This window comes from Botrytis byssoidea (genome assembly GCF_014898295.1).
Source record: "Botrytis byssoidea strain MUCL 94 chromosome Unknown BBYS_039, whole genome shotgun sequence".
Classification (NCBI taxonomy): domain Eukaryota; kingdom Fungi; phylum Ascomycota; class Leotiomycetes; order Helotiales; family Sclerotiniaceae; genus Botrytis; species Botrytis byssoidea.
This window is the reverse complement of record NW_024065880.1, coordinates 26,639-51,969: the sequence shown is the minus strand read 5'-3', so window position 1 is coordinate 51,969 and position 25,331 is coordinate 26,639. Positions and strand designations below refer to the sequence as shown.

General features: G+C 44.9%; 6 protein-coding genes across 6 annotated transcripts; 3 read left to right on the top strand and 3 right to left on the bottom strand.

The window, feature by feature from the left end:
- Positions 1–689: 689 nt before the first annotated feature.
- Positions 690–4,785, bottom strand: EAE97_011590 (uncharacterized protein; the record flags this gene model as incomplete). The annotated part of the gene is made up of 2 exons (XM_038882105.1): positions 690–2,634; positions 2,768–4,785. 2 exons carry the CDS (start codon positions 4,783–4,785, stop codon positions 690–692), a joined length of 3,963 nt encoding a protein of 1,320 aa, XP_038727003.1.
- Positions 4,786–7,751: 2,966 nt separating this feature from the next.
- On the bottom strand, positions 7,752–11,465 carry EAE97_011589 (uncharacterized protein; the record flags this gene model as incomplete). Its single annotated transcript, XM_038882104.1, has 1 exon — positions 7,752–11,465. One exon carries the CDS (start codon positions 11,463–11,465, stop codon positions 7,752–7,754), a length of 3,714 nt encoding a protein of 1,237 aa, XP_038727002.1.
- A 1,516-nt stretch (positions 11,466–12,981) lies between these two features.
- On the top strand, positions 12,982–19,383 carry EAE97_011588 (uncharacterized protein; the record flags this gene model as incomplete). The annotated part of the gene is made up of 1 exon (XM_038882103.1): positions 12,982–19,383. One exon carries the CDS (start codon positions 12,982–12,984, stop codon positions 19,381–19,383), a length of 6,402 nt encoding a protein of 2,133 aa, XP_038727001.1.
- A 96-nt stretch (positions 19,384–19,479) lies between these two features.
- EAE97_011587 (uncharacterized protein) lies at positions 19,480–20,789 on the bottom strand. Its single transcript, XM_038882102.1, has 2 exons — positions 20,202–20,789; positions 19,480–20,125 (listed from the first exon to the last, which is right to left on the bottom strand). Exons 1-2 carry the CDS (start codon positions 20,537–20,539, stop codon positions 19,615–19,617), a joined length of 849 nt encoding a protein of 282 aa, XP_038727000.1. The 5' UTR covers positions 20,540–20,789; the 3' UTR covers positions 19,480–19,614.
- Positions 20,790–21,045: 256 nt separating this feature from the next.
- Positions 21,046–22,660, top strand: EAE97_011586 (uncharacterized protein; the record flags this gene model as incomplete). Its single annotated transcript, XM_038882101.1, has 3 exons — positions 21,046–21,220; positions 21,275–21,880; positions 21,930–22,660. 3 exons carry the CDS (start codon positions 21,046–21,048, stop codon positions 22,658–22,660), a joined length of 1,512 nt encoding a protein of 503 aa, XP_038726999.1.
- Positions 22,661–23,547: 887 nt separating this feature from the next.
- EAE97_011585 (uncharacterized protein) lies at positions 23,548–24,937 on the top strand (the record flags this gene model as incomplete). The annotated part of the gene is made up of 3 exons (XM_038882100.1): positions 23,548–23,777; positions 23,843–24,080; positions 24,128–24,937. The coding sequence occupies 3 exons, from the start codon at positions 23,548–23,550 to the stop codon at positions 24,935–24,937; spliced, it is 1,278 nt and encodes a 425-aa protein (XP_038726998.1).
- Between the last annotated feature and the right edge of the window lie 394 nt (positions 24,938–25,331).

The following is a 25,331-nucleotide window of genomic DNA, read 5'->3' as shown; positions in this document are numbered from 1 at the left end:
ACGTATAACCACGACATCGATGACCCATGCATCTGAAGTCCCTTCCCACTTCCCCCCCATCCAGTTGCAAATTCCTCGCATCTGAATGTCTGCACACTACCACTATCACTACCCAACCCCCTCATCCCCCACCACAATAATCCATCCCACAAACAGAAAAAAAAAAAAAAAAAACAAGCAGAAAAAAAAAATGCACAGAAACAAAGCAATACACCGCCGCACCCCCTACTCCACAATCACCACAAGCGAACCTCCTCCCCTTCCATTCCATTCCATACCCAGCCCCGTTCCTCCTCCCACAAACCAGAACACAAGCACAAACCCATAAAATTAAAGACTCAATCTCAATCTTAAACCCAAGCCCAAACACCTACCAATATGCAGGGTATGATATGCAGCATTTTCCCATGTCCTGAATCATGACCAAAAAAAAGCTGGGAATTGCCTATACTCCTAACGAATGCAAACGAGTAAACAAGCGAGTAAAAGCTTGAATCAAAAATCCCGAGCCCCATCTTTCCTTTCCTCATCCCATCCATGCTGATAGAAAGAACGAACGAACGAAAAAAAACTTCGACTGGGTATACGACAATGAATATAATTTAGTTGTTGTGATCCCAACAACTGCTAGGTATAATCTCTCGGCCACAGACCGATAAGTTAGTACAATGAGGAAGAGCATCGCGAAATTAATAACTCAAATTCGCCTCATCCTCATCATACGCATCCTCCAAATCAATTTGTCTTTGCTCATCATTCCAATCTCTCGTCTTGATACCCATCTTCGCCCTGACATCTCTCTGAATAGCCAAGAAATACTTCCTCAAGCTTTTCAATCCCCTGAGAAATCCCAGATCCGGCTGATCAGGATGACGAGGTGGACAGTTTCTTCCTGGTGCTAGGCAATCTTCTCTGATTGCACAATTTGCGAAATCTGCCATCTTGAGATCGATTTCCCTTCTTCTACTTAGAGGCTCAAATGTATTACTATCAGACTCTTCCTCTTCGTGCGTTTCGCCATCATAGAACAGAAGCAAACTGGCAGCGTAGAAACGGTATCCTGGTAAACTCCTGATCAAAACCTCAAGTGTGGAAAGCTTATGAATGAGAGTCGGAATGTGTCGTAAAATACTTCCATCGTCAACACCATCATACAAGAACCGAGTAAGAGCCTTTTGAAAGTCCGGTCCAGCTTTGAGATCTCTTCCGAAATACTTATCATGGAAAACGTACCCTTGAGTCTTCACATCCCAAACTTGCAGACCACAAACTCTGACACCTAGATCGTGAGATGTTGTCGCCTCACACTTTGTGCGTTGGGACCGCTGTTTCTTCTCCACTGCATCGATACCGTATTGACGAGTTCCCATTTTGAGATCCATAATACAAGGTTTCTTCATGCCAGCCGTCAAATCTTCCAAAAGTAAGAAATATTGAATCCGTTGACCTTGCGTCTGGGCTTCCTTGGGATTGACAGGTCGAGGAGGGATGATAAGCGCACTCGGTGATATCTTCGGGGTGACTGGACGTTTAATCATGGTATTAGAATCAACTGGCGTCAATTTAGGCATCTCATTGACATTTCCAAGCTTGGGCGTCGGCTCTTCCTTCACAGATGATAAAAACTTTTGTGCGTCAGCAGGTTCGGGATCCATAGCAAAAACGTCTTCTTCATCGCCCTTGTAGCCAGCATCATCTGCCTCTTCAAAATACTTGAGATTTCCGCGATCATCAGCTACCTCCGTAGGCCTACGGCGAAGCCCGCCACTGGAGAAACGTCTCTTTGGTCGTTTGGGAGAATCTTGAGGTCCTGCAATCTTAGGCTCAGGAGCACTAGTGCCAGCCATATGATCAAATTCATCATCTTCTTCTCCATTCTCGACGTGGCCATGTCCGTTCACTTTGGAATCATTGGTCGACACGGGCGGGGCAGGCGTAACAGGTGTCATTGGCGAGAGTCCAGTCTTTTGTTCAGCCGCAGATTTGATAGCTCTTGTGCGCATTGAGTCTTTAGGTTGTTGGCCATCGGCCATCTTATTTGATTGAACTTTCAAGCTGGACTCCGAATTGGCGTTTCGTAGCGAGGCACCGTTTCGGATTGCTCGGTTCTGCGTTCCTAGCTTTTTATGTCGATGAATGGGGATCGGTTGTTGTAAAAATGCTTCTCCAAAAACTTTGTTTCGAAGTTCCTTGTTGATGGTGGTTGCGCCCCAGCTGACGGCATGCTTGTCTGATAGCTTTGGACGAAACGTGAAATCACCGCTGGGTGGTGGTTGAGTTTGACTTTGACCTTTTTGCTGGTGAGACTCCTTAGTATTAGGGGCCTCGACGGGGTCAATCAGATGAGGATGAGGTTGCAGAAAGCTCTTTGGTATGATGTGTCTATTGTCGGCAAAATTGACAGTTGCTATAGGAATAGAAGATGTTTTTAGTGACTGGCTGATCATTCTTGTTGGCTCTGGAGTCTTGATAGAGTTTGCCTGCCCATTCGTGCCGGTCGAGGTAGCAGCATCATCTTTTGTCAGTTGTCCGTCAGTACCATTGGATTCGGCCGTGGCATCTTTGTCATCCTTGGGTGGTACTTTTGGTCGCACATGCTTTTTCTCCAAAGTCACATTCAAAACACCAATATATCTAAAGATCAATCAAAATAAGTACATTAGTTCAGGTTGAAACTGGTGCCTGAGGAAGGGCTTGGTTTGTTGTCTTGATGAAGACTCAGCTTCGATGCCAGAAGCGGGGATGAGTCAATGAAATACACACGTACCTTGGAAGAAATTTCATAAGCTGTGGATGTTTTTGCTCGCATATCTCGTAAAACTTGTTTTCACCATTATTTAATTCCTTGCAAACTGCACGGTTCGAAAATCTCCACATGGTAGTGTGACCACCGACTTGATGCTTGTACGGAATCAATTCAACGGAGCCTTTTGATTTTCTAGCTTCGTCTTGCTCTTCGGTAACATGTATCTTGGGTGTTCGCACCATGAAGCTACGACGACGCCTTGAAGATGTAGGTGTTGCCTCAGGATCATCAGTTAAGCTTGATTCTTCATATGCCGTGGATTCTCCTTCATCGTATGAGTCATGATTTGGGTCATAAGTATCTGTAGGAGTGACATAGCCATTGCTTTCTGCTGCTGGCTCATGCTGCTTAGGAAGACGTGGCGATGGCAATGGTCGTGATTTACCTTCTTGACTTTCATAAGTTTTATCTACTTCACAAGATGGGACTCGATGTTCTTCAAGCCACTGTTGTGGGTCTGAATCTTCTGATTGGACTTGATCATTACCCCCAGCCCTCGTGACAAGGTCTACTCTGTCTCGCGGGCCCTCTCCTCTCCGTTCAGATGTACCATGAGGGGTCTTGTGAGGAACGAATAACGCCGATGAAATCTTCTCCTCGCCGGATTCATCACCGTCATCACGACTCTTAGTCTTCATTAGTTTAGTGCCATCTTCACTGTCTTCTCGATCTAACTGAGGTTTGCCTATTGAATTCTCCTCGCCCGAATCCGACTTTGACTTCTCAGATTCTGGAGCTGGTATGCTTCCCGAGAAGGAAGATCCTTTCGCATTACCGGGTGTTAAATTGTGATGCTTGCGTATATCCGCCAGTAGCTGTGAAGGCATTCGTCTTACTTTGTCTGGACGCGGAGTGTCGATACTGTGAGATGGATCAAAGTAATCAGTTTCGGTAGCCAGTCCCTCGGTAGGATTGGTAGTGGATTCGTAACCGTTGCTGTGGGCGGACGACTTGGTAGGCGACTTTGGATCTGGAAAAGGTGATAACGGCTCACTTGCAATGCCTCTTGTATCTATTGTCCCACCTTCTGGTATGCTACTGATCCTAGCAGAAGAATTTGCATCTTTTGGATGAGCTCTGTTCTTGTTTTCGCGCTTCTTGGTCTTGTCCTCTGGCAGACCTTCTCTAAAAAATCTCAAACTGTGACTTGCTTTTCGACTGCGGTTGTTGTGCTCGACTCCCGATAAAGCTTCCGCAATAGCCTTTTCGACCGAGCCACCTTGGTCGTCATCCCCTTGTTCGCAGATTGACCAGGCCTTCTCCACAGGTGGACTTGCCCTGGCATCTCTCCATGATCGATAGCTAGCTCGAACTCCATCTACCGGGGGGTTATCTGAAAGTGACCGAACTGGTTCTTGCATGGGTGTTGATGGTCGAGTTATTATGGCAGTATCACCTGGGTTGGTGGAGAAAGACCCTTTTGGTAAGTCCTGGACTCTCTTCTCCTTTGCTGTTCGTTCCAGAGAGGTTCCTCTTCCTTTTGCGTTTGAAGTTCTGAAGGGGTCCCGGTGGCCGGCGAGAGCATGATTGACTTGATCCATATCGAAGATCAATCCTGTGGAGAGGAATGGCGTTGCCCCGGCACTGACAGGTCTGTTCGACATGAAGCCGTTTGGATTGAACGTAATCGAAGCTGTAGCAATGACCGCGTCGTTCAAGTCATCTGCCAAACTCCTAGCTCTCTCATTCTGGTATTGATTGTTCGAGGAAGAAGGGCGTGGCTGTCTTATGCTGGAAAGTGTATGTCGGGGTGGTGTGCGAGGAGTAGGAGCGATATTGGCTGCCGCGGATTCTTGGAGATTTAAGGATAGAGCTTGAGTTAACAAAGAGGATGAATTTGCACTTGATGAAGTTGGTGGCGCGTTGGCCCTTCCTTGTGCTTCATTTTGATCGCCATGCTGAGAGATCTGTTGACCTGGCTCAGTACTCACCGGAGGGGTGTGTGCGGCATTTCTGGAGTCAGTAGGGGAGTTTGACATGAGGCGCACATTTATCGAATCCAGTGACAGTGTGAGAAAATGATTCGCAGGTATTGAACCTTCTCTTTTTTTTTTTCAATGGCTGGATTGAGTCTGGGAAGAATGAATTGAAAGCCAAGGATCAATCAGGCAAGGATTTACGATCAGGGAAAATGTATGTTTGATAGAGGAATAAATTCTCTAGGAAACAACAATAGAGATCTCTTGAAGCTAGTAAAAACACGTGGAATTTCTCTTCTTGATATAGAAAATAGGAAATTCTATGGAATTGGATGAATTGGATGGAATTTCAGTGTTTTGTACTTTCTTCTTTTTCTCCTTCTTTCTTTTTTTCGATTTTCCCTCTTGTGTTCTTTGATAAGATTCAAAAACAACAACAACAACAACAACAACAACAACAGATTTTCCTCTTGTCTTGTTCTTTCCCGGTTAATTGGAATATTGTTGGATTGAGCTTGATATGTTATCTGTGCAGTGTAGTATAGTGTAGTGTAGTGTAGTGTGAAGTAGTGAAGTAAAGTAGTGTTGTTGTTGGTATTAGGATTGGGATTGGGAGTGGGATTGGTGTTGATCAATCAATTGGGAGAAAGAGGAATGGAATGAATCGTAAGGTACAGGTACCAGATGGGATGGGTTGGGTTGAAAGTTACTAATAAGTGACTAGGGAGGGAGTGGTAATCGAAGTTAGAAGAGGTTAAAAGAGTGGGTAAGAGTTGGTCACACAGATAAATAGAGAGGGGGCCCGAAGCAGGACAGGACAGGACAGGACAGGACAAGACAACAACCACAACAACAATAAGTGAAGTCAAAGTTTTGATTCAAAACAGGAATGAGTACTTGGTACCGTACCTGGATACTGGTGGTACAATCACGTAGGATCAAATGATTATCATGATACTCTTATAAGAAATGAAACTCTTGAAACAAAACCAACCAACCGTAGAATTCGAGGGACAACATGACGAAAAAGTATATCACGTTCAGCTGGGCACGAATTAAAAAACATAATTTGGGCTGCGAGAGCATGACGAATGAAGTTGAGTTGAATGGTAATGAAGGGTAATGAATGGTAATAGTAATGGCAATGGTGACAGCAGCAGCAAGAGAAAGAGTGAGGACGTGAGTAATGCCACAAGCATGTGCACACCTACTAGGTAGTATTTCCCTCGATAATTTCCCTGCGTCGATATCGCTGTCGGTATTGGTCTTGGTACTATCGAATTACCTATTGCCTATGTAGGTAGGTGGAAGGGCATAGGGCTGTCATACACACACAACCTTACACACACAACCTTACACACATAGGTACCACGTAGTATGATGGGAGACGGACGGCAAGGATCGATTACCTCCCAATCCGATAAGTGATAGAAATTCTACGACCAGGATCGGTTGATGAAAGAATGTCCAGAAGGAATCATATTATCCATCCATCCATCGGCTTCCATTGAAATTCCAGAAGCCGATGAAGTAATTGAATGAAAGATACCAGTAGCTAGTATTGGTTAGATTAGATGCGGATGGACCTTACCTACTGGGTAGTAGTTACAGTAGATAGGTAATGATCAATATCACACTTGAAAAAACACCGTGTCAAAGGTTCCATTCATCCCCATGATCCATCATCCATTGACTCCAGGCATACATCCTAGATACCTACCTACCTACCTACTTTAGTACTGAACGCGGGTCCCAATTAGACTAAAGAACATCCATTCCTTCTCCAGCAAAGCCCATTCTCCACTTCCACTTCCACTCCCACTTCCACTTCCACTCCCGCTTCTTCCTGCATCCATCCATCCTTATCAATCATCAATCATCAATGCCAAGTGACGATGGTACTAGGGAGATAATCAAAATGGAGATTCAAAGCGTGGCTTACTAGGTACCTAGATACTTAACAATCCAGATAAGCATCGCATCGCATCTCCCCAATTGCCAACCTCTTATCAATGTATATAATATTGCATCACACCTACCATACCTACCCAGCAGATAAACACCTATCGTACATGATTATCCCATTATCCCATTATCCCATTATCCCTACAAATATCCAACCATTCCTCCATCCACTCCATGCGAATCTCGAATTCAGCCATCGACTTACCCACCCACTTAGTATCTACCTACCGGTAGTATCTACCTAGTAAATACTTCGAACTACCTACCTACCTACCTACCTAGTAATCTTCCCCTCCATCTCATCATTCACCCTTTAAAACAACACAAAACCTAAAACCTAAAACCTCAAACATCAAACATCAAACATCTTACCACCCACCCACTCACCCACTCCCCCAAACCATCACACCAAACATACTAAATCTATTCCTGTATCCCCAACGCACCGCACCGCACCGCACCGCACCGCACTGCCCGCAACGCCCAACTCTATCTACCTAGGCAGTATCTACGCAAATCCAATAACCATCCCCCATCACAAAACGTGGGGCCATCTAAGTTTTCCCTCGCAACCACAAAATTCCAACATTCCCTCCACGACACAGCACTATGCATTCGATTGGCCAAAGGAAGAGGAGCGGTCAAATATTGAGAAGAATTGACTTTGCGGGGAAAGAATTGGAATTCCTTCCGGTGCCTCGATACCTCATATTATGGTTACAAACTAACACTACCTACCTATCACCTACCTATCTACTCGTACCTATCCAAGTAAATAAAAACCTAAAAAGTCAAATTTAACACATCGAATCACAAAAGACTTTATGTAATTATTTACTATAACCAGAACTATATTTATAGCTTCTTCATAAGATCATCTGTCCATGTCCAGGCTATATAGGTAAGCAAGGGTATTCTATTCATCTTCGCATCCCATCCGTTTCATCCGGTACCGGTATTCCATCCATCCATACATCCATCCATAACACCAAAAACCAAGCAATTTTACACATCAACTCGACACATGCATAACGACCCCTTTCGCTACAAGACCTTACCTATCATGTCCATATCTTCTCAACAGAAAACATGCCTCGTGAATGTAAATCACTATCCCGTTTCGGTGTTGCCAATTCAAAATCCGTGCTAGCTTTATTCATCTCCCCTTCTACCGACCAACCCCCTCCTAAGAAATCTTCCGCTTCATTCAAAAAGTCTCCCAATATATGGTCTCCCAATTTAGCATTACTAGAAGTTTCGTTCAGAGCTGTATGTGTAGATAAACAAGAATTTGAAACTTGGTTTCCCAAATCATCCTCATCTACATCCTCAAAAGTTGTATAACTTTGATCCCTTGCTTTCCGGCTTCGTGAAGGGCTTAACGTAAGACGACGTTCTCGCTCTCGCGAAGAATGGCGATCAGCTGAGATGAAGGCTTCTGCCATTGCATCAACCGCCGGGCTGCTGGCAACCAGGTTGGTCGCACCCGAAAGGGTACTCTTGTACTTTGCAATCGAAGAAGGGCGCTGAATGGTGCTATTAAATTTCGGTGTACTATCACCCACGGATTTTCTACGAATTGCGGAGAAGTGGTTTTGGAAGCTGTCAATATTTGTGATGTTGTCGTCAAACTCAGCCCTTTTACTCCCGAAATCCCCTGGGCGATATGAGCTCTCCGGTGACGGTGACCGGCGTTGACGCTGCGAGCTACGTTGAGATTGAGATGGATTTTCTTCTTCCAATAGTCCAAATGATACTCGCTTGCGTTTCGTACTCTTTTTCTTGGAGCCATTTACCCATGGATTGAGTGTAGCAGCTTCTACGAGAAGCTGTGTGTTTGATGGCCGCTGGTCGAATCCTGGTGTATTCAGCTCTTCTGGTCGAGGACTTGGTGTCATGAGATCACGGAAAGGTCGAATGATATCATTATCTGGCGTGACTGGGCGCTCTTCTCTCTGCCAGCCAGAATTTGTGAATTCATCATCAGCCTGTGGTTCGACTATTCCAGTAGTTGCGAGTAATTGAGGTGCAATTATCAGTCCCGCTTCAGCTGGTGCCCAGGGACTTTGTGGGCTGTCATTTTGAACAACCATTTGATCTTCAGACCGTACACTGGAGATAGGACCTTTGACGGGCCCATTATCTTCGAAAGGAATAGGTGCAATATCTTCCCGAACAGTTAAAGATTCGGTAATATCCTGGTTGCTAGCTGGTGAAAGGACTTTTTCTCCACTATGTATCAAGGGCGCAAATTGGTCCGACATAGTGCTTTTGGAATTTTGGTTAAAGCTCCTGGATTTTTGAGATGATGTGAGGTTGTTTGTTCGTGCGGGTGATGATGACGTTGATGTTTGGCCGCTAGAAAGAACCGAATTTAGGGCGTCATCGGCATCGGCCTCCGTCCGCATAGCTTCCTGCACCTCTTCCGGCATATCCTGAGCCACACCTTGCATATCTCCTTCATCCTGAATTTTTTCAGAAGCGACTATTATATCAATATTAGATTCTTGGTTAGCTTGCAGCTCGGGAACCCCCTTAATTTGCTCGCTCTCAAGCGCAATATCAATTGCCGAAGCGACTCCTTCTGCCTCGATTTCTTTATTGTCATCCAATCTCTGGACGCGTTCCGAGATGCTATCTTCAAGATTGTCCCGGGTAATTTCAGTGACTGCTGAGTGGGGTGTGGTCGCGATGCCATGAGGAGATTGCTGATTGTCCTCCAAACTTTGTGTCGCATCCGGGGCTTGTGAAAATTCATGGGCATTCACTATTGACTTGGCTGGACTGGTAATGTACGATTGTGTACTCGACCCATCGAGATCGTTGAAAGTTGTTGGCACATCGATTTGGCTGGAAATTTTAGGAAGAGTCGGTAAATGGGATGATGATGTTGAGACAGGATGCGTAGATCGTGCAGGAGAGGGATTTTCAAGGCGCGATGATTGTAGACTACTTTCAAACTCGTAGTCCCCAAACATGGGAGCCTCTGTATGCTCAAAAGGAACCGGCTGTTTCTGAAAAATTGAACTTTGATAGATCTGCGTGATGTCCATTGAAGCGGATGATTTTGGAGCATGATTCAAATCATCTTGTGTTGTAACCCAGCTATCATCAATATCTTCGTGTTGTGGACGATATTCTCCTCTAATTGTTTTATCAGAATGCATTATCGATGGAGTAAGTCCGACTTCTTCTTGTGTAGTAAGCCAACTCTCATCAGCCCGAGAAGTTCTACGAGATGAACCTCTCGATTTTGAAGATTTTGTCCGCCGAAGCGGAGACACTGAAGTTGCTTCCGCCTTCTCGGTTGAGTGTAGAGCCAAGGGGGTCGAGAGAATTGCATCACTCTGAGGGTTCGGGTTGGACCTAACCTCTTCAGATAATGGCACTTCGCTACCTTCTCCATTAATAGCCATGGGCTGACTTGGGACCTTTGGAGAAGCAGTCTTGCGTCTAGACTTCTTTCGAAACTGAAATTGCTCCAAGTTGATAGAAGAGGGGGCAACATCAGTGACAAAACTGATATTTCCAGGGGTTTCCTGATTTTCCTGATTTTCCTGATTTTCCTGATTTTCCTGATTTTCATGAAGTACCGCACCAGTTCTCGAATGTGAGGGGAGTCGCGGAGAAGTGACTTGTTTTGTTGGCGAAGGCTGCCGAGCGCAAGCTTCTTTGCCACCTGGGCTTTCAAATGGTACAGGAGAGCTGAGGCCAGGTGAGTTATCGTACAAATAAGCAGATTTGCTACAGGATTCCAAGATGGAAGAGCTGCGCAGTTGCTGCCCTTGTTGTCCGATATTAGTATGGAACGATAGTTCTGTATCAAATGCGTCGTTACTTGGTGGCTGCAAAGATGCATAGCTCTCCGGGGTAGCTAGCCTTTGTTGTGGGGCCTCTAGAAACAAATTGGATTGCGGATGAATTTTATGCTGAGTCCGCTTCTTTACAACTGTTGTAGTGTCTGTGAGCTTTTGTTGCAGTTTCTGGCTGTCTACATGAGGTAATGGAGTCGGCGATGAAACTGCTGGATCTTCCCAGCGAGCTCGTTTTGAGACATTGGAACCTTTCAACCAAGCTACCTCCACAGATCTCTTGACAGCAGTCCATGTTTCCGACCGTCTACCATAATCATCTTTATTCGAAATCGAGCTTCCCACGGTCGGCGCATCTTCAAAGCCCCTTAATTTCGCAGATGTAGGAAGCGTTGCTTTTGGAACCTTTGGTAGCGGTGGTTTGATTATTTGTTTGCTTTCAACCATCCTACCCCCTTTTTCCATAGTTATATCTCCATGTATGGTCTCATCTGCCAGTGTTATATTTGGGTCACCCGAGGACTCACTCCTCATTTCAATATAGTCGTCCATTTCCATTTCTATTGCTTGTCGTTTAGCATCTCGTCGACACCATGCAAGTGCTTCTGTGGGGCTCATATCCTTTCTGCCATGTTCCCTAGCTCTTCGCATAACGTCCTCCTTTCTGAATAGCATGTCTTTTGAACCAGGTTTCCACCAGTCCCCCTCTCGATGTCTCCAAGGATTTACCCACTCGGTGAGAGGTCCCCTTAGTTGCGCAGATTGTATTAATGGCAGTTGTCCACGGTCCACCCTTTCCGCACATTGTTCGTATTGCTGTCGTTTTTTGATTATTGCTCTTGGATTCGCCTCGGAATCAGAACCCTCACAAATGAGGTCTTCTGGCTTGTATGCTGGTGTAAAGTAAAATGGCTCGTCATCGTCATCGGGGGTGAGCGAGGACCTTCTCATGTGGAGAGACATTCCTGCAAATAGTCCATATGCTACATTCCAATAGTTGGGTTGTGTCTCAAAGTGTGAATGTGATCACAGAAAGTAATCAGTTATCGCATTTTGATGTGGCTGACCAGGCAACTCTTTTCGTGTTTGCGTGTTTTGGCGAAGACTCGAAAACACGTGATATGTGGCACTTATCTAAAGTGGTTTTTCATCACTAAGCTTCTCCCACAGCACTCGTTTTGGTTTCAATTCAATCAAATCTTTCGAGCCTTTCCAACAATGATGGTAGATTGTTATTCTTTTCTATAATTCACCTCAAGTATTCAAGACCTTGAGGTCACACAAAGTATCCGACTTCAATGATCAATTGAACTATACAAAATGCAATCATTGGCCATGTACTATAGAGAGCGACACAATGAATGCTCTTCCCTTCGTACCCCGTCTAGTCAGTCCCCAGAGAGGATGTGTATGAATCTCATGCAGAAACATTTCAGTGCGTACAAGATTATCCTCCTACCAGAGCTACACAAGAGGTTAGGAATCTACTCTACTTGCATTGATACCTCAATAATCATGAGTAAGTACCAGCAGGTTCCTTTCCCGATGCCCATTCACAACCACTTTGAATTACAAGTCAAGGTTTATATTGGCCAACGATATACTTCCAGTACGATCCGCTTTAATAAGGTTATCGGAAGATTAAAATACTGGAACAAATCAACACACCTACGTAGGGATAAACTCTGAGATGAACTGATTTGGGAATTGGTAATCAAGAGGATTAAATAATATCTGGAATACCTGCATTGCCAACTCAATTGAGCTCCGCAATATATCCCAATATTTCAGCCTTTAATATAATGTGACAAATGGAAGAGAGGTAGGTACTAGGTATGTTACTTAGAACTGACATATTGAAAGAGCTTCATTCATAATACTGTATCATCGAGCTCGAACTGTAGCTGTAGCTGTAGGTACGAACGAGATCACATGAATCTTCATCTACTCCATACCTAGTACCATACCTTACTCTACTCCATACCCTTTTTTCTTCTTTCCTTTCTTTTGGTATTATTTTAGGATCCATTCGACGTGGGGTTGAGACTGTAGTGGCTTGGAAGATTAATTTACCGTGATCACCTACCTAGTCCTGTTTTTGTTTTTGTTTTGATAGGCCATTTCCATTGTTTTCCTTGTTCCTTCCTGCACGACTTTTATCATTAAAAATGTCCAAGTGCCAACCCCCAGCCTAGACCACAATTCAATGTTTCAATCCCACTTCGCGACCATCTCAATTCACCACACTCTATTCCACGGCCTTCAAGTATGTTAAACAACCAATAAATTCTATTCTACGCACTATCTTGAGAAATGTATATTGTCTCAAAACTCACTTATACAATTAATATTGCATACGCTTAGACGCGACACTATTTACGCGATCATTCACTTCAGCAACAACAATAAACAACAAACATTCAGCATAAGACAAAGCCGAATTCATGCTCACTGCCCATAACCTTGCGAATCTATCAAGATGGACCAGGCCTGGTTAGATTCTCTCTCCGAAGACTGGGTATCTCAACCTCGATCTGAATCTCCACCTCGAACCGAATCGCCAGAGCCCGAACTCCCATCTCTCACCAATGGCACATCTGATTCTTCAAATTCCCGCCCAACAACTGCTCCGCCTAGTCGCATACCGAAGTTTAATGCAGAAACGAAATCTTGGTCGAATCCGCCGGATAGTAATCCATTGAGCGAAAGGAGTCAGAACGAGAACAACATTCCCTTATCCCAGCGAAACCATCAGCCATCAAAATTACGAAGTGAGATACCGCAGAGCCCAAGGAGCGGGAAAGTCTCTCGTCCCTTGTCAGCTTGTAGCACACATACAACAGAATACAACACAATACAGCACAACAAATCTCTTAGCGCATCGCCCCAGAAGAGCTCAAAAGATACACCGGAATGGAAGAGGAGGCTGCTCCGAGGAGATGTCGGTTATGGCGAACAGCGCGATCTATTTAGCGCCGCTGGTCTCGAGACGATATTTCAACCACCGCCTGCCGAACCTTCAGTAAAGAAGCCACCTACTTTTGGAGAAAGTAGTATCATGCCATCCAGCCCCCCCCTCTATCGCACAAGATTGGAGCCTCCACAATTCGACGACAGCGAGTTGTCATCTGAGGATTCTGTGCAAGGAGATGGGAACGTTCTACAGGGTATGAGATATAAGGTGACGGAAGATTTTGGCAGTGAATTTTCTACCAACGATTTGAGTCGAGGAAGCGATTTCAGGCCCACTGTATTGAATACTCTGAGCCCCGTCAAGGAACACTTTTCTCCATCCAATTCTGTTTTTAACAACGACAACCTCCGCGCCAAAAAAGAATATCTCGACGTAGGACGAACTATAAGCGGGCAAAGCGATACGCATAACGAGTTTCTCTCGCCGATATACTTAGCAACACAGAGTACCTTGCCCGATAAGGCCGAGGTTTCACCAATGGATATATCACCTGCTGAACTTCAAGAACGTCTAGAAAAGCTTCGCGCCGACGACCCAGATGTTGATGAAATGGAAGATCTCCAAAGCGTTTCCCGGCCTATCACTGGGGATACGGATGATTTCAAACATAACGGACAATTTGTCAGTGCTCGAAGAGGCGGTCATTCTGAAGAAGGTTCTTTCCAAAAACGAATGCTGAGTGCTTCTTCCCTGCCACAAATCGACGAATCAGCTCTATCAGTTGATGATTCTCGACACGATACCTCTGAGAAGCAACTTCCGAAGATACGAAAAACAAGAGCCTCCAATGAGCTTTTGGAGCCACCTGTAAACCTACAATCTCCTCCCACAGCGCCAATGCCGCATCCTAGCCCAGTTAAATCCCCCGTCAAGAGCAAGTCTGGTAGTCCATTGAAATTGTTTGGTACCCATGATACATTTACAAGTCAAAAGCTTCTACGTAGACTCAGCCAATACGAGGAGGATCGAGGAAGTGAGCTTGAACCAGACGTGCCACCCAATACTGCTCATGAGTCCAATCATCCCCATATAGATAATGCAGATGATAGCCGGCCTGTATCGGAGAGTAGCTATTTCCCAAAGGAGCGTAAGACAAGGAGATATAGTAGCTTTGGCGTTGGCGACTTGGATACTTATCGGTTCAGCGAGGATGCGTCTTTTGAATCGAATCGATCTATCTTACACAACGATGATACAGAAAAACTCGATCTCCCTGTCCTAGATCCGAAGTCACAAACAAGATTTAGTTTTCGACTAGATTCCTCACCAGGCGTGAAAGAGGGTGAAGAAAGACGAAGTAGTGGAAAATATAGAACTGCCAGCAATAGTACTAGTAGGCGCCGTAGCTTGAGCGTTAGAAAGAGATCTAGCACTGGCTCTACATCGCCATCTACAGTCTTGCCCTCGTTTCAAATCAACGAAAATCTCAAGACACCCAGGAGATCGAATGGTGAGGCGGAAGGTAAACGACTTATGAGATCCCCAGCGAAAGATTCAACACCAAAGAGACGCCGGACACTGCACAGGGCGGACATTTCCCTCCCACTACAACCTGAAGAACCGCTGGTCTTACTTCCTGGTCCTTCGCGTCCATCCACACAGCCAGCTATGGGTAAAACACGCCAGTACAATGAGCGAAACGTTCAAGCTGCTGATCCGAAGATACTTGCAATGCGACAATTACTTCGTCCTCGGACTCCCACTCCTAGTCAGCGTAATAGTCAACAGCACGAAGAGGCACCCTTTGCTGAGTCAGGTCTCACATCGGACGAACGTACAAAACTATTGCAAGAGCAAAAGATTGCTATGATCCAAGCTGAGCTTGATCTGGCCAATCCTGATAGACCTCTTAGCTCCAGTCAGGAATCTCAGGAGAGTCGAAAACCCTCTGTAACCACCCAGGACTTTCTAGACGAAGCGAAGAAGATTATGGCAGGCATTCGCGGTAAAGCAAGACCTCGTAGTGGTCTTACTAGCGTAGAAGAGTCGGAGTCCGAAAACGATCGTGTTCCATCAAACAATGCAGCAGATGACGAGATGGAAGATTCGTACCAGGAATCAACTCAGGAGCTGTTTGAAAGGCCACCAAGTCGCGAAGGTGCCCCAGTATCAAGAACGCCGCCAACTCAAGACCCAGAGCTTTTAAACCACTTGCGTAAATATGAGGAGAACAGTGAAATGGATGGCATCATTGCTTCATCCATAAAGTCTATGGCTATGGCAAAAGATGTTGTCAGAAATGCGAGGGAAATTGACAGATTGGCAGACGAAACAATTTCAAGATCACTTGGTCACTTCTTGGATCCTATCAATGCAGTTCAGAGCGAACCAGCAAATATCCGCATATCTAACAACCCGGATATTCAGCGAAAACGTAAACACTCTGGCTCTTCGCGACAACTGGACGAAGAATATGATGACCCCGATTTTTTTACACAAGGTTCGAACAATTCCATACCCACAACATCATCTAGAGGTTCGGATTCGAGGCGTGTAATTGCTCCACATACAGTATCTCATCTAATACCAGAACAACTTGCTGGCATGGTTTTTGATCGAGATCGGAATATTTGGGTAAAGAGAAAATCTACTAAAGAAAACGATGGGCAAGATTCTCCTATTTCCGAAGGAAGTGAAGAGGATCCTTTTGAGGACATTCCTGATTTGTCATTTGATGAAACGCAAGAACTCATGAGGCTGAGGGCTGTTGCTGCCAAACAAAAGGAAGACGCACGATTACGCTTGGCCGAATATCTAGACAACGAAGGACAGCACGGTGCCTTGAGTGGCCAATTCTCGCCTCAAAAGACTTCGAATATGAGCGTTCCGATGGTGGATAACAGACCACGGTCAGCGCCCTCAGAGCCCATCCAAACTGCCATAGATAATCCTATTCCAGAGATAAAAGTTCGATCCGTCTCTGTAGGCGAAGATAGCATCCTACGTCCAAAAAAGACCCGGCGCGGGAATGTAAACAAGTCTATTTTTGGCAGTCATAGCTCAGCTGAGGGCAAAGCACCCGAAGAGAGTAGGAGACTGGTCGAAGACGATGTTCTTATTCAACCAGATGGAGACTCGAGTACCACAACTCCAAAACGTCAGCGGAATGTTACAATTACTTTCTCGTCCCCTATCGCGGAGCTTATTGAGCCGCCTACTTACAATGATGATGATAGCTCAGCAAAGGGGGGAGCTTATCAATCTGACGATGACAGTGTCAACGAATCGGATAGCGATGGTGGCGGAAGTATTCGAGTTAGCAAGGGGAAATCTAGACAAGGAAGCGGAAATCGTGGGGGATATAGAAGTAACTCTCGTAGGCTGTCGGTAGGAGGACAACAATTCATGCCGCGGCCAGTATCACGCATTGATGAGCAAGACGAGGAGTCTTTTAATAAAGAAAGAGGTGGCGGGAATAAATCTAGGAATCATCTTCTTCCAACACCATCTGTCTCGCCAAGAAGGGTTAATAGTGTAGTCCTCGCTACACCACGGCCCATTCACGAGATTGGGACTCTTGAACTTACTCCACTCTCAGAATTTACCATGCATCAAGCAGACGAATCTTATGGGATGGACGTAAGCTATGTGGCAAACGGACAAAAGCACAATGCAGAGCCTTCTTCAAAGACAACACTGTCTCATTCGATCAAGGAAATGGTTGAAAAATTGACCGAGATAGAACCATACGAGCCATACTGGGAGCATATGAAGAGCGCCGACCTGCATAGGAGGAAACTGACAAACTTGCATAAGCTGGACGAGTTTTGTGAGAACCTGGAGGAACTGAAGGTTTCCAAAAATGCAATTAGTCAACTAAATGGTGTTCCTTCATCACTTCGTACGCTCATCATCAACCACAACCGCCTTTCCGATCTTACATCTTGGGGTCATCTGTGGAATCTTCAGGAAGTCGATGTCTCCAACAATGAGATTGAAAGCCTTTCCTGCTTCAAAAACTTGGTACACTTAAGAAGCTTACAAGCAGACAACAACCAAATCGCTTCGCTTCATGGTATTGGAACTCTAGATGGCTTAATTACACTTCGGCTTCGAGGCAATCCAATTGAGACACTGAATTTTGAAGGAACAAACCTCAAACACTTAGAACATCTAGACCTTAGAGGTTGTGAAATTTCAGAAGTCAAGAACATTGGACATTTACCGAATTTGTCAAGCCTCGATTTGGAGAACAACAAGTTGGTCAATTTCATGACATCAGACGACACATGCTCTGCTAGAGAAGTCAGGTTGAGCTTCAACAACCTTGAATCTTTCAATGCGAATCTCACACCTGAGATTCGTGTTCTCTATCTAGATTCCAATCGAATTAAGACAATCACCGGCCTCCTCCACAAAAGAAACCTTTATAGTCTCTCGGTGCGTGAACAGCAATCTGGTACGGTTCTGGACAAATCATTTCTCCGTGAGGCTTTCGAAGTGAGAAAGTTGTTCCTGTCCGGTAATCATTTGGGAACCTTCGACCCAGGTGTCGAATATCTCAATTTGCAATATCTTGAACTTGCAAACTGTGGTATAACTACCCTACCAGATGATTTTGGTCTTATGGTGGCAAATGTAAGAGTTCTAAATCTCAATTTTAACGGGCTGCAAGAGTTCCAAAGTCTGCTTGGTATCGTCCGTCTCAAGAAACTGCTCCTTGCCGGAAACCGTCTGTCTAAAGTAGAGAGACTCACAAGAACCTTGAGAGCGTTTCCTCATCTGACTACTGTTGATATGAGAAATAATCATGTTAATCATAATTTCTACCCAATAGCATTGGAAAGATGTTTGATCAAAGATGGCGGACTCGAGAGAAATGACCTGGATGTTATAGATCCATACTCTCTTGGCAATGCAGATCCAGTAAGAGATGCTCATTATATCTCGTGTTCGGATATGGCAACAAGATTGATGCGACGTGTATACGAAATGCTCGTTTTTGGAAAGAAAGGCGACAATCCCAAACTACAGAAGTTGGATGGTCTTCCAATCAATAGAGGGGTCTCAAAAATTCGAGATGACGTTTGGGAAAAGCTTCTCGAGATGGGTTATATAAAGTCATCGGAAAAATCTAAAGGGAAGACAAATGGTAGTCCAACTGAGGATGAAAAAACAGAAGAGAGTTTGTTAGGAGGAGATTTATATCAGGACACTCCTAACAGAAGTTTAACGGATGAAACAGCTAAGAAGACGGAAGGTTCGCAACATCACCAGTCCAACAATAATGGCGCTGGGAAAAGACATCGAGGCCCACATGATACGAACTCTCATTTTGAAAACTTCGAATTGAAAATTGAAAAGCCACCTGCTGGCAGTTTTGGCAAGAAGATCGCGGAGCCTAAAGTTGATGTAAATCCAATGACCCGGGAGAGTGGAAATGCTGAAGCACCTGAAGTCGACTCGACATCAGGGCCATCCACAAGAAAAAAGAATGAAATAACACGCAACATAGAGAAAATCATCGCTGAGAGTCAAGCTACCGTTGCAAAACATAGGGCCTTGGTAAGACGTATGGATGATGAGGTTGGAGAAAGCGTGTCCGGACCAAAGCGGATGGAAACCAATAGACCTAAGGCCGGATTTCCACCTCCAGTGATTCCGCTCGCCAATCAGGCTATTCATCAGAAACAACCCTCAAAAAATCCTGGAGCTAGCCCCCCCACAGCTGCTCAATTGAAACAGGAGCTGGAGGAAATGCTGCAGTCATTCGAACGCGAGACGAAGTCGAAAGAGGCCAAATTGTTGAACCGAAATCGAGATGGCCATGGGTCTTCTATTCGGCAGAGCAGCCGAAGCAAGCCAGCTACTAAGAGGAGCGCTAAGAAAGTTGGATTCGCTGAAGGGAGTAAGGAGGCTAATGCAAGCAAAGAGCCCCGCTGGCCAGCTGAGGATAGCTTCGCTTGAGTAGCGAAAGTTACGAATTATGGATAATGACGCGTAATGCGGTGGGATGGTTGGGTTGTATAAATAGGATAATCACTAAGGTATGGTGTTGGTGGTTCTACAAAAGAGTTTGGTGTTTGTGGGATTATCTTTGTATAGTATTATTACAGTATTGTTTGGAAGACCACGGAGTGGTCAAGTGATACCTTTCGGCGTATACAATTGCTTGCTACATATAAAAACATCATTTTTCTATAATTTCGACGGCTTCTTTACTTGCTTCTCCCATTCAGCAACTCTACCCGTAGCCTCTTCTTTCCTCTTAACTTCTCTATCCATATTCACCCCGTCCCTCTCTTCGTTCTGTGCGTGCCCTTCCAAATATCCCAGGGTCTCTCTCCACATCTCCGCCTTCAACACACCATAAACACCAGTCTTTCCTTTCTCCAGTAATTTGCATTCATCAACTAGCTTTAGCACTTCTTCCCATCCACCCAATACATCTACAAGTCCACCTTGGAGCGCCGCTTCACCGTTGAAACGTTTTGCTTCTAAAACGAGAGAGCGGTAGGTAGAAGGAGAAGGGAGTTTTTGGCGGAATATGGAGGACATGGGGGGTTTAAGGGGCGCGCCAAATTCAAGCTCGTTGAGACAGAGAAAGCCCCGGCTTGGGTTGAAAACGCGGTAGTCGGTGTACATGGCGGTCATGAGGCCGCCAGCAAATGCATGGCCAGGGAGGAGGGAAATGGTGGGCATGGGGTAACTTCATTTTGTCAAGGTGTTAGGAAATAATCCTGTTAATTGAGGAATAGGGATGTATTAAATGAAAGAGAACTTACGTCAACAGCCTCTTCCAGAGCGCATAGAGGCTGTTTTCCCAAAATCCTTTAACCTCGGTAGCATGATTCAAATCTAAACCATTGGAGAAGAATTTGGGAATGGCGGAAGTGATACAGACGGCACCAACGGGGTAGGAGATTTCGAGGATATCGAGGGCGTGCATGAAAGTTTGGCAGAAGGTCGTTGTGAGACGATTATCTGGGGGTGATGAGAAGGTGAGGAGGTAAAGGTTCGGGTGCGCAGGGGAGGGTGTGGTACAGGTGAGGGTGCCGGGTTGTGATTGGAGGGGGGAGGATATGGGAATGGGGAGAGTAAAGAGGGGAGTAGTGGTGAACATGATGTATGATTGAATATTAAGATAGAGATAGAGATTGAAGGTAGAGGAGTATTATCTGATGAGATCGATATATCTGTATATTGAATAAAGACGCGAGGTCTCGATTGTAAGAATGCAACAATCGGTAATCATATATCATGCCGAGGTTCAAAAAAGCCCAGCCTTGTGGTGAAAGAAATGCCGTCTAACCTACCAGATCCGAACTATGCGATTCAAGAGTGGATAAATCACTCTAAAATTACTTACTACCCATCGCGAGACCCCACATGTTAAAAGTTTCTGGATCAAAAATGATTCTGGGTCTATAATCCAATTATCTCGCTGATAACATACCGGTAGCTCTTTCCTTGACATGTGAAGGTGAAGCTTGATAATTTTAGCACAAGGCTGAAGACCCTGGCAGCATCCCTGTCAGCCTACCCACCTTTATTACCAAAGAGCTTGCGACAGGCTATCTGTCACTTCGATGATCAAACATAAAACACAAATTTTTGCACGACGTCGGGATGGCTATTGCAAAAAAGCAGAAGACCATTGTGTTCTTTCATCCCGATCTAGGGATTGGTGGTGCCGAAAGACTCGTGGTAGATGCCGCAGTAGGATTACAGAATCGGGGTCACAAAGTCGTTATATTTACCAGCTATTGCGATCCTAAACATTGCTTTGATGAAGCTCGAGATGGTTAGTTGGACGATGGAAATTTTGCTATACGACACCAATGCTCATGCTGTACAGGTACACTTGATGTGCGAGTAAGAGGAAACTGGCTTTTCCCATCCTCAATCCTCTCTCGATTTTCCATTATTTGCGCCATTCTTCGACAGTTACATCTAATTGTCCAGGCCTATTTTACCTCTGAAATCAGCAGCCTAAATCCCGATGCTTTCTTCGTGGATCAGCTCAGCGCTGGACTACCGTGGCTACGATACTTTTATCCAAACACTCGAATCTTCTTTTACTGTCATTTCCCGGATCTGTTGCTCGCACAGGGAAGGACCCATTGGTTGAAACGCGTATATAGAATACCTTTCGACTTCTTGGAGCAATGGAGTATGAGTTTTGCGGAATCAATTGCGGTCAATTCTGGATTTACAAAGGGTATGGTGGAACAGGTATTCCCTGAATTGGCCAGGGAAAAAGATTTACAGATTGTACATCCTTGTGTGGATGTGAACCCAAAGAAATCTGAGACCAGTGATGATGCCATTCCAGTCTGGCATGACAGAAACATTTTGTTAAGCATAAATCGATTCGAAAAGAAGAAGGATATTGGTCTTGCAATTAAAGCATATGCAGGATTGGGCAAACATGGAAGACAGGGAGTGAGATTGGTACTTGCTGGTAGGTCATGTTTCGCTATTGGTGAGAAGCATGCTGACACAACTGACAGGTGGATATGATAACCGAGTGATGGAGAACGTCGTATACCATAAGGAGCTCGTTAAGCTGGCTACCGACTTAGGATTGAAGACAGCTACCACACGGACCATCGTTACAGCATTAAATGTACCTGATGATGTGGATGTTTTGTTCTTGTTATCAGTACCAAATACTTTGAAAGAAATGCTTCTCAATTCAGCACGACTTTTGATATATACTCCTTCTAATGAGCATTTTGGCATTGTACCCTTAGAGGCAATGTTGGCCGGAGTTCCAGTATTGGCCGCAAACACGGGAGGGCCACTCGAAACAGTAGTGGAAGGGAAGACAGGCTGGCTCTGTCCACCTGATGATGTTGAGAAATGGACTGCTGTCATGGATAAAGTCCTAAACAAGATGACGGATGATCAGGTTAAACAAATGGGAATTGACGGTGTAAAGAGGGTTAAAAGTGAGTTTTCTGATATCAAGATGGCCGAGAGAATTGATGGATTGATCGACGGAATGGCAAGTATACCCAGGAAGAGTTCTCTACAACTCTCCGCGTTCCTGTTAACTATTATTATGGTTGTATTGGACATTGCATTCTGGGGCTTGGGCCAGAACAAATCAGTCGGCAAAAAGCTGGACAAGGTTTTGTTGCCTCCATTCGTTCTTAGTCTAACGTCATTGATATCGTGGACTGTGTATTTTGTAGTCAATTCTCAGGTCAAGTCGAGTTCGCGGCAGCCGACTAGATGAAGATAATTAGATATTTAAAAAATGCATTGATAACATCCCACTCTGTATATCTTGCGGGGCAAGGATATGTGTGTGAGCATTATTGAGAAAAAAGGGGTATGATGAAATATGATTGGTTAGATCCCGCCGAGGCGAATGGGGTTTTTTGCAGGCACCACGAACCTCAACATTTCTTACAAATTTCAATATAGCACAACATACAACTCACAATCCTATGTGTACTATATGTCATTCGTTCATTGTTTTTGATATTTAAGCAGTTCTAGATACCAAGTGACTTCGGTCTAGTAAAGGCAGATTATAAATTGTATTACTTACTATTCTTCCCTAAAAGCCTAGGCTAGGCTACTCAGTTTTTCATCTTGAAACCTCCAAAAATCGCCAATTTGCCCCACCACCAGTCAATATAACGCGTGTTTTGTCTCGACACCGCTCTCTTATCATTCAATCACAACTTGGTGGAACCGTATCTTCATACACTGTTACCAATAAACACGCCAATCATTATCATTCACTTGGCTTTTTGAAAAGCCAAAGCCGACAGATAGTTTACACTGCAAGAACTTTGCGAGGTACGAAGCAATTCTTGGGACTTCCGCCAACCAATCGAGCTTGTTGCATTCCCAACGAGTGCATATCCTGGTGTCATTGAAAGGGTGGGCATAGTGAGATACTGGGGTCGTGGTAGTATCCGTCGATATCCGATACCGTACCTGAACGTTTGATCTGTTTGCGGGGAGCTCCTTCTGCATACGTGTACCCATACGTGTACCCATACATACTCAGAGATGTTGTTGCTTAAAAGTTCACCCGCGCCCATGGTGGCTGGGAGGGTCTCGACACGCACTCTTTTGCACGTCTTGAAATGTGGTAGATTCAGTAACGCAATGGGGGAGTTACAAGCACCATTGCTTAATCACGTGCTACAGAGGTCTTACAGTCTCAAGAGTCTCAAGAAGGTAGAAAAGTTTGGCTCTGTAGTCGTTGGCACTGGGCCAGCAGGACTTGCGGTTGTGGGCAATCTTTTGGAACAGAAGAAAGGTCCAGTTTTATGGGTTGGAGACGCTCAACGTTCGGGGGGTGGCAGATTAGACCGAGCGTATCGAGCTGTGCCTTCGTGAGTCTTGTCCTTCTCTCTATTGCTTGAATCTTGAGTATAAATCTAATGATATTCTACCATAGTAACACGAAAGTCAAGTTCTTTTCTATGTACGCAGATGCTTTAGAGCCTTTCAAGCAAATCACAAGTGAAGCTGTCACTCCTAACGCGTATAGCGTTTTGCAAGATCTTGATCAAGAAAAGACTTGTCACATTGCTGAAGCTGCTGACTTAGGGCTGATGTTGGGAGCCGGGCTTCTCAAAACCGAGGGTGTTTTTGGAGTCAATAATGGCACAGTTGAAAGTGCTTCTTGGTCCGAAGTAAGTTCATTGTCTAGGTCGGTTTTCTACAAGCTAATGCCAAATAGTCCACGGGCTGGAAAGTCAAATTCAGTGCCTCAGGGAGTAAAACACGTTCAGTATCCTCCGATCTCCTTTTTTTGTGTACTGGTTCTCACCCCAGTTGGAACAGCCTTGAACTTGACCAATCTAGTAAGCGGATACCTAGCATTGGTCTTGACAGATGTTTGAAACCCTCACTATTAAGACAAAGTATCCGTTTTGCTGCGAAAAAGAATCCAGATCCAACCCAACGCACCACAATTGCCGTCATTGGTGCGTCTCACAGTGCAATTCTCGTACTGAGAAACCTTTACAACCTCGCAAATTCCCCTGACCAGGAGTTCAAGAACCTTCGTATCAAATGGTTCACTCGCCATGAGCTTCGATATGCCGAGGAACGTGATGGGTGGATCAAACGCGACAACACGGGTCTCAAGGGCGAAGTCGCTACATGGGCAAAGGAGAATCTCGAGGCCGATACATTACCTACATCTGACGTATCCAAATCCCTTGAAAAGGTAAAGACCTCAACAGAAACCGAGAAGGATGACTACGAGAAACATTTACCAGGATGTCACTGTGTGGTGCAGGCTATTGGGTTCACCAAAAATAAGCTTCCAACTATCGAGAGGGATGGCACGCCATTGGAGATTACTTACAATCATGAGACCTCGGAATTTGTGGATGCTGAGGGAAAGACGATTAGGGGGTTGTATGGTGCTGGAATTGCGTTCCCGGAGAAGGTTGTGGATCCCGAGGGAACAACGGAGTACGCCGTTGGCTTGTGGAAGTTCATGAAGTATTTGAAGAGGGTTGCGCCAACATGGACTGCGTAAGGAGAGACGCTGTGATATTATCATGGTGGTAGGAGATGCTGCATGATCAATGATGTAATGAGATAGACTCTTTTTGGTGCCTGCAAGTTCAAATTGTACATACCCTGCTGCAAATTATATACTTATTGTCGCAAGTCTAACATGGTGACGGAAGAATATTGAAACTCCCTGCACCCTCGCTTTTATCGCACAGCTATTATGGGCGCTTTTGACTGATATGTTGCTTGAATTCATGTATACTCACCTCAAATTTCGAAATCATTTCATAGACTGCGTCTATACTACACATACCACAAATTAGTTTCAGACATCGAATTTATTATATCATATGGTAAGGTCACTTCACATATCGAATCTAAGACGTGTACCCATCAAACCAGCCACACCTACTCCA